Raw genomic sequence first — 9,722 nt, 5'->3', positions numbered from 1 at the left:
GAGAAGGGGGAACCACAACTGAGCAAATGCCTCTGTAAGAGCACATATAGATAAGACTGCGGAGCATTTTCTTAGTGGTTGACTGGTGACTAATTAGCGATGCCACTCATGAACAGGTGGTCCTGGAGTGTGTAAAAGCAGCCGGAGAAAGCCATGGAGCAAGGCAGTAAATAATACTCTTTCATCTTTTCAGTTCCTGCCTCCAAGTTTCTAATGCTTCAAGTTCCTTTCTTAACTTTCATCCACAACGGAATGTGATCTGAGAGTTGTAAGGTGAAATAGACGCTGTGTTTTACCACAGCAATAACAGTCCCAAGCCAAGGCTGTAGAGCAATAACCAGCTTCTATGCCATTGGAGATACTGCATATGTTATTCAGCATCAGATCAGCCCACTTTCCAGACATGGTGTCAGCATGCTGTGTTAATTTTTATGTGTTCTCTGTCTATTCTGTGCAAATATTGTGGGAAGGAAATACCTGCCATTTGGGAGAGACATTCTTCTCCTCAGTCAATTGCTTCACATGTTCCTGATGACTCTGTCCTTTCTGTGCCATTTTGTTTTGTTCTGCCTTGGATATATCCTCCAACATTTTCATGGCAGCCTTGGAAGATTCAGCTTCTTTATATACCATTGAGAAGGGAAATGAATGGTATAATTAATGGAGCATCACTGTGCCAGCTTCTTTCTAATACCATTGTCTCACTTTAATTTTTCACCCAAAATATCCCACTGCTGTTGACTGTTGACTACATTTATGCCTTATTCAAGAATGCTTACATGACCTAGAGAACACATTCGCTGTATAAACATTATGTATATATATATATATATATATATATATATATATATATATGTATGTATGTATATATATATATATATATATATGTGTGTGTGTGTGTGTGTGTGTGTGTGTGTGTATGTATGAAACAAAAGAAATAGATGGTAGTTAACCATTAACCAAAAAGCTTTTATAGTGAGCAGACACTAATCATAGACTAACACTTTTGCTGTTGCACAGATGTGAGAATTTTTCTGGCAATGGATTATTGTCTACATACCATGCAGCCCTAGCTGAACTGGGAATTTATATAGTCTACAATCAAAGCGAGTCTACTGTCCTAACTGGCTGAAGATGAGGACTTCTGTCTCATAACTATTGATGACGGAGCAGGTGCAGTCCTGAGCTGCACCAAAAGACATTGTCCATTCCCATGTGATTCATTTTGTATGTAAAACTCTCCAGTTACATCCCAAGCTGTAGGTAATCCCTGAAGAAAGGCTCTGGACTAAAGACATCTAGAACATGGTATGCATAAGAAAGTAGGCCAGAAGTTGGTAGGAAACTGCCTATTTTAAATGACATCTTGAGTATAAAATTAAAAATACAGTTCAGCATGGGATGGAGTTTCACCAAAGTTTCTGTGTGTAGCCAGTTGGTAACACATTTTCTTTCTGCCTTGTCTTCATCTTTATAAACTTGATGGACAAACAGATATGCAAGCATCAAGAGTTTATTTATTTATTTAAAGTTGTGTTAGAATTGGTGCCCTGACATGATTGCAGGGAAGAAAACTCTGTTTGGGGATACATGTACTACAATAATATATAGGCAAAATACCTTTTTCCCTGTTTCTTTTCTCCATAAGCTGAATCTCATTTCGCAGCCTTATACTTTCTTCTTTAAACCCTTCTTTGAGTAGTTGTTCCTGTTCCTAAAAAAAAAATTGAGTAATAAAACTACTAAATAACAAATGAATGTTATTCCTAGTTGCCCTTCTGAAATAAGGTGAGTCCATTGTAACTTGCAGCCTTTTAATCTAGAACTCCATGTAATGGGCTCTATTATTTAACACACACACACACACACACACACACACACACACAAAGAGGGGAGGGAGAATTTGCTGGCCTAAATACTGACAACACAGTATTGCAATGAACAAGACTGTATTGATCTACCCAGAGGAACCTAGGAGAACATTAACATTAGAAAGGTCAACCCAAACCTGCCCTTGCTACTACTACTAACAAGGGAAGCTGTCATCATTACTATCAAAGCACAGGCAAGAAAGCCTTGAGTCCCTCAGATAAACAACCCTGCAGAATTGCAAGATCTTAGGTGGTCCAACGGTCCAGGCAGGATGGATTTCGGCAATGCTAAAGGAAGTGCATTGCATTTGGATTAATAGTTCATGAAAGCAAAGGAGATTGTGGTGTTCTGTGAAATTTAGCCCTACACTGTGCTTGGGTAATGAAGCTAAGATACACAGCTCAATACCTGCAGTTTAAGGGTCATAATCCTCTCTTGCTCCTCCACTAACTGTGCTCTCTCCCTCTCCATCTTCTCAGTAAACTGCCTCACTCTCTCCAGGTAACACCTCTCTTTCTCCTTCATCATCTGTGCATGCTTCTTTTCCACTTCCTCCAACATTTTTATAGTTGCCTGTGCAGAGGCAGCTTTTGCTCGTTGCGCTGAGAAGAATAGAGAAAAAAAAGTAAGTACCTATTCATTATTATCTCTGTCCTTAAAAATAATGGGACTTCTGAAAATTGAGCTGTGAGAATTTATAGAGGGAATCATGAAAAGGAATGTTTGTTCTTTGAGGAAACCATAATGTTGATGAGTGCATCATCCAAACATGGCTTTAGAAGCCATGACAACATTGGTCTTCTTACTCTGGTTTGATGATAATTAATTTAGTGGAAGATGTTGAGATTTTTAGATAGAGTACATAGAGTTCCCTGGGTCAGTTCTCACCTTCTACCTCCTTTTGCTTTACTGTGAGAGCCTGGTCTCTTTGTAGAAGTTCCTCAGCCACAGCTGCACTGGACTGCAAGTATGCCTGCAGAATCGCTTCAGCCTTAGGGTCACCAAAACATACCGTTTAACAGAAGAAATGGTGTAAGAGTTTGTTTCTTCTGTCTGTCTCTGCCCTGTTTTAGTGCTGGAATTCAAGTGTCCTTGTCACATCTGCCACCAAGGCAACTGTCAAATCTTCTAGGGACATTGAAACAAATGAGAGGGACATTGAAACAAAGAGTTGCTGCTCTTCACATGGAGAACCATTTTCATTATTGGAGATGATAGAACTATGAACTTCATGTGACCCAAAGATGCTAAAAACTATTGGCATCATGAGGAAAGCAGATTGGAGGAATTGAAACAGAACAATAAATGAAGGAATTGAAGGCAGGGTAACACCTGACAAGGAGAAAATATGACCTCGTTTGCACTCTTAGATCCTGTGTCCCTTAAAGCTAGCTTGAAGGCTAAACTTACAAAGTAGCATTTCCACTTAAGCAACTACTATTGCACTTCTGTCCTCTGCAAAACAAATGTCCAGTTATAACTCTAACTGCATTGCCTCATAATCCATGGTATTTGAATGCACTGCCTTTGTTAAGCATTTGTATGTATCTTATGTAATTAATAGACCCCCTTGGTAGTTTGTTGATGAGTTCAGAAGCTGAGTGCTGCTCACACAAACCCCACATCCATGAGTAATTGCATGTGGTCACAATGGAGTTCCAAGTAGGCAAGCCAGTGAGCCTTAATAGATACAGTTTGATTACCTGTATCCCCTTCTTGGGTTCCTGAAGATACCTTTTCTTTAGCTCCTCTCTTTTCCCAACAAAGAGAAGATATCCTCCTGGCTGATCATAAGCACCCTTTACTTCTAGAGGTCTGAAGATGTCCCGAAGTAACTCTGAGCAACGAACTGATGATATTTTCATATTTTCATAACAGATTTCAGTCTGCTTCTTTTCTAGATGAGCCTTTAATGCAAAAACATGAAGCAAAACAGAATAACAAAATCTTAATTCCACCCAGAACCTGAAGTAATTCTTTAAGGAGAGCCTCAACTTTTCTCTCACCCTGGGCTTTCTCATAAAACCTTTTCTCCATCTGAAGGGTATTTAGTACAGTCATGATTTCACCACACATGATTGACATAGGTTCAACTCAACAGACCAGTCACCACCATGAAGAGAATGCATATGATACAGTGTCTGCCTGCCCAGGTTTCTTTGCTTTTGTTTACTTGGACCATAAACCAGTATGATGACAGGAGGAATCTTATAAAGTTTGGGTCTTCAATTGCCTCTTGCATCTATGTAATTAGAATGAGAGTGTAAATTTATATATTTCAAACGCTTCAAGTTTTGATTCCATAACGAGAAAGTTTGTTGTAATGATTGTCAATAAATGACCCTCACCATCTATTAACAAGTGTTTCTCAAAATAAATGCCCAGCATTTCCTCATAAATTTCTGAATTTCACAGTTTTATCTATTTAAACTTGACATGTATTTACCAATAAATTTTTTTTTAAATGAATGGTCTTCATCTTTAAAGGAAGTCCTAAAGAAGATTTCCATGGCCTCTCTCTCACAGATCCTGTGCAGTTCCAGAAGCTCCTGGAGGGTCTCTGGAGGAAGTCGCACCCTCTGGTTCATCTGCTGGTCATAGTGGGTGATGGCATTTTGCACGGCTGCTGAGTTCTCTGTCTTTGCCAAGGCCAGGACTATGTTCTCCATGCAGGGCAGACACCCACTTCTGATGGCATTGATGTATGTGAGAACCAGCTTCTTTAGACCTGCATTTAGAAAACAGGTGATGATGTTTCATTTAGAGTTAAGTAGTCTCTGTGTTTTGTAGATCTGAGCATGTGCACAATCAATATGCTCTTCAAAAGCACAAATATTAACCAGAAGCCTGTCACCCACTGCATATACTTCCAACTGCCAAACTCAATATTGTCCAGTGAAATGTTATGATAAAGAAAATGGTTTGCACCTGTGACTCTCAGTATTCATAGGTACAAGCCTTATATACCTACTTATCTCTCAATATGTGGATATGTCCATTGAACCTTAACTCTTTAAAATCAACTTAAACTAAATAGTCCCATGTGTGTCTTTAGATGCTGTGCGTGCAATTCTAGATTACTAAGGAAATGATGTGGATAGAATCTCTTTGCTTTGATATTAAAAAATTGTCAAAAATAGAGAATTTTCTTACATCAAACTTAAGTATTACTTGAGAATATCTGGAATTTGGAAAACCTGCTCAAAATGAAGCAGGTGGTTGTTATTTCTCACCAAACAGTGTAGACTCTAAAGCTTTGAATAGGAATTGGGCAGGAGACTCAGGAGCTCCATTGACCTTGATGCCTCCCGGGAGAGTTTTAGCTTTAGATGAGCTGAAGATGAAGGAACAGAAGTCAGCCACCTGTTATAAAAATTCAGAATCCAGCTCATCATCGTGCAAGCTCTCCAGCTCGGCGAGCTTCTTCCACTCAGTGGGTGGATAGAAGACAAATCATTTCTTTTTGGGGAAGAACTTTCGAATACAAAGTCGGGGCAGGTTGTAATTTTTATCTTTTTCACTGGCACCTAGAGAAAGAAAAGATAGATAAATAGATAGATGATAGATAGATAGATAGATAGATAGATAGATAGATAGATAGATAGGTAGATAGATGATAGATAAATAGATAGATGATAGATAGATAGATAGATAGATAGATAGATAGATAGATAGATAGATAGATAGATGGATGGATGGATGGATGGATGGATGGATGGATGGATGGATAGATAGATAGATAGATAGATTGATTGATGATAGATAGATAGATGATAGAGATGGACCTATAGCCGCACAGCTAGAATTGTGTTTGTGTGTAGCTCATTGGTTTCTCATAATAAAATTTTCTTCTTCTCCAAGTTTTTGGCAGTGTGCATCTTTACATGACCTAAGATAGGAATCAACACACTCTGATCACAGAAGAGAATGAATGTGTCTCCAACACCAGGGAATACTATAATATAAAATTAACACATTGAGACAGATTCCATGAACTACATTTAGTAATAATCTGGAAACAAAAAGTAAAAGAATAAATATTAACACATAAAAAATTCCTGGTATTCTTCTGCTTACTTTCCAATAAACAATTCAGTTACCTTGCTTGAGCTTCAGGGAATTCTCCAGGTACTCATCTGCTGTGAGTGTTTTTTCATCTGCTTCCAACCTTACAGTCACATCCCTCAGAGTCCACACAAAGTCAGGGAAGAAGCTCACAAACTCAGCTGAAGCTTCAATTCCATTGCTATGAGGTAAGGATGTTGTTCTGATCCGATCTGTCAGCTCTGACACATATCTAAGAAGTTAAGGAGGAGTGGATGAATAGGGTCCAACTCATTGTACTGATCTCATCTACTCCTACATTCTGGGTTGCTTTCTTCTGGCCCAATTATCAACAGATTGATAGGTGTATGACATGGTCATTATCATGCTCGTCTTCATCTGAGTGTGTGTGTGTGTGTGTGTGTGTGTGTGTTTGTGTGATAATATATGCATGCATATGTATATACATATATATAATTTAACTCTACAAGATATATATGCCACTGTCCTTTTAACAGGAGACTCAGTCTTTCAGTATCTTTCTTTCGTGTGTGTGTGTGTGTGTGTGTGTGTGTGTGTGTGTGTGTGTATGTGTGTGTTTATGCTCTATTCAACAAAAAGGATACTGCAGTTGGTCCATGGCCTGCTGGTTGATGGTTCCCATGGTGTTGTAGATAAAGGTGCTGCTTAGAAGAATAGCTAGAGCAAATATCCAGCAGTCATTCTGGTTGTCACCCTGGAAGAGAGAACACATGTGCGTCAGTAGTATGTTTGTTTTATGTAACTTTCCAGATCAACTGTAAGAAAAGTATGGTCACTAAGAGTGTTTCTAGAAGAATTAAAAAAAAAAACCTATGTAATATTCATGACCTATGCAAGACATCCAAATTTAAATAAAAATATGCAAAGATGTTTGCAATTTGTGTACATTTTTGTTTACGATGATTCTTATTTATGCCATTTGCCTGTTGTTTGTTCTGTGACCACTGTGTATCAACTACATTGCTTTCCTATGATTCATCTTGTAGAAGTTCTCTCAGATCTGGTAGGTAAATTTAGAGCCATGTCAGGTAAAAAAAAAATGAAATGGTATTAAAATCTATCTAATGCAAGAAATTTGGGGATGAACTGAAAATTAATCCCTCCGTTCATACTTTCTCCACATCTCCGATGCCCTCGGTATCAAGCAGAACTAGGGTGTGGTCTGCCTTCCTGGGGTGAGGCACACACCACATCCAGATGCCCTTGGTGTGAGACCGTATAGTGGAACCCACAGAGAAGCCTGCATAGAGAAGAGAAATATGTAGTTAGTAGCAGGTATTTCAAAGAATTGATATAAAATTAGGACACTAACAGCCAGGAAAGAAACTGTAACCAAAACTTCCACAGTCAAAGCTTGTGTGAGGCTTGTGCTCATGAAGCTTTGCACCAAGGTTGCGGGAACAGCTGAATTCCTGTGATTAAAGCTGTAAAGATTACACCTAAGCTGCAGTGGAGATGCAGAATGCAGGAAGTGCCAGGACTGTGGGGTATGCACTGCGAGAAGCTACCAGCACTGAGCCTGCCTGACATGGTATATGGCTATGAAGCCTCCACCTGTGCTGATGCTGGGTGTGGGGCACAGCCTGGTCTTTGCCTGGGCTTTATTCTTGTTGTGGCATGGTCTCTCCTTCCGACCTGCTTATCTCTTCAGAATGAGAATTTTTATTTTGTGCTGTCATATATTGGTAGAATGTAACTGATATTTTGATTTTTCCGGGGATCACAACTAAAAGTTTGCCTTGAATCTCCGAAGAGGCATTGAACTTTTATATGCTATTAGAAGTTTATACTATAAGAACTATTGGAATTTAAGTCAATGGATTTTTTTTTTTATTCTGAGATGGCTATGAACCAGTAGGGCCTAAAGGTAAAATCTTACAGTTTGTTTGTTAAGTGTTTCTGTTATGTTCATAGATTTTAATATTTGGATGCCAATGGGTAGTACCAATTTTTGGAGGTATGAACCTTTGGAAGGTGAAGATTGGCTGTCAGAGGTAGGCTGAAAGAAGAGGATCATTGATGGTTAATAGTGACCCTAACTTGGGTCTTGTACTTCTTGTTGCCTGGATGTGATATGAATAGTCCATAAGCTTCTGTGACCGTGGGTGGAGCTAGTGTGTGGAGTCTTCTTTGCTGTAATGAGCTGATAGCCCTTTAACAGTCAGTCAAAATAAATCTTTCTTCCTAAAGTTGCTTCACTAGTGTATCTGGTCAGAGGAAGAATCAAATACAACCTAAAATGATTACATAAACTCAAATAAATGTTATATCCCCGTTCATATTAGCATTAGTCATAGCAGCCAAAGTTTTGTGTACAGATAAATGAATATCAAAACTATTACGCCCATATGATTACTGAGCACTAAAAGAGAAGAAAGTTAGATATTTTCTAGCAATGTTAAATCTCGACACTATTATGCTAAGTAAAAGAAGATAGTTACAAAGAGACGCATATAATAAATGCAGTCATTTGATTATTTTCCATTGCAGTTAAATCTATAAGCACAGAATGTCAGATAATGCGAGGAGATGAGCAAATGATGGATTTCATTTCTCTGTGGGTAAATGAGACAGTTGTAGAGATAGGTGAGGGTAATAGATACACAAAAATGCAAATTTCCTTACTACCTCAAAATTGTGTATTTGACAATAGTTGTAAATTTTATGTTAAATATTTTTAAATAATACAAAAACTCACATAGACAATATAGATTACAACTTTTAAATTTAGACACTACTTTATATAAACAGTTCTTTAAACATCTAAATAATGTTTTAAAGTTCATTAACACATCAATGGTAATTTGCTTTTACCTAGAAATGAATGTCTATTTTCACAAGGAAAACTATAAGTCACTTGTGATGATGCATGCCAATAGCCCAGGCACTCTGGAAGCTAAAGAAAGAGGATCATGAGTTCAAAGATGTCTTGAATTACACAGCTGGACCCTGTCTCAAAGACAACAAATAAACAACCAACTCAACTTATTATATACTTCACACTCTCATGCTAAAAGCAGATGTGATGGACAAAGTGGGACCCAGCACAGCTTTGTTGGTGGCACTCACCTGTCCTCTTCCCAGCCAGCTTGTTCATCAGGTAGGATTTGCCTGTGTGGTAAAAACCCACAATCGCCACCACCACCAGAGGCTGCTTAATGGCCAACAGGATGTCCAGGGCCTTCTGATTGGCTCTCAGTTGTCCTTTCACATTCTCAATGAGGCACATGGGTTCTGGCATGTAGGTCTCTGAGGCCATTTTTAAGGGTTGTCTTCTGTCTGCAAGCTGAAAAATAGAAGTAATTAGAATTAGTCTTTAGCACCCATAAGGGGAAAAAAATATAAAATTCTCCATACTTTGATATCAATGAGCTAGGTGAGTAAAAATATGTATTATGGTAAGAAGTTATAGCCTGGGGGTTAGCACCAGGCTATTGACAGGGTGACCTGAGATAGGAGATAAGGAGTCAGTAAGAGGAGTGATATAGGTGTGGTGGTCAGGAGAATGTTGCAGCTCTGACTGACTAGCCATCAGATTACATCATTATTTATATAGGTTTCACAGAACACACAGACTAATGATTATCTAAGACGTATAGATTCTGTGTTTGATTTTTCAATACATGTCTGGGGTTACAAGTTCAGTCACTATTAGAAAGTACAAACAAAACCAAATTTTATTATTATTAACCTCATAACTCCCATGTAAAGTATCTAAAAAATGATTCCTCTAAAACAAACATTCAATACATAAAAGTCTGATT

General features: G+C 38.3%; 1 protein-coding gene across 1 annotated transcript; it reads right to left on the bottom strand.

The window, feature by feature from the left end:
• Positions 1-1,112: 1,112 nt before the first annotated feature.
• LOC308420145 (guanylate-binding protein 2-like) lies at positions 1,113-9,217 on the bottom strand (the record flags this gene model as incomplete). Its single annotated transcript, XM_080916051.1, is given in 13 exon segments — positions 1,113-1,186; positions 1,621-1,714; positions 2,281-2,474; positions 2,761-2,863; positions 3,576-3,721; positions 4,319-4,600; positions 5,106-5,238; positions 5,242-5,325; positions 5,329-5,399; positions 5,973-6,169; positions 6,543-6,652; positions 7,071-7,198; positions 9,028-9,217. Coding segments are annotated over 13 exon segments (1,806 nt in total).
• Between the last annotated feature and the right edge of the window lie 505 nt (positions 9,218-9,722).

This window comes from Micromys minutus, assembly GCF_963924665.1.
Source record: "Micromys minutus genome assembly, chromosome: 4".
NCBI classification, from domain to species: Eukaryota; Metazoa; Chordata; class Mammalia; order Rodentia; family Muridae; genus Micromys; species Micromys minutus.
Note: the sequence above shows the minus strand (reverse complement) of the source record. Positions and strands in the feature narration are given on the sequence as shown.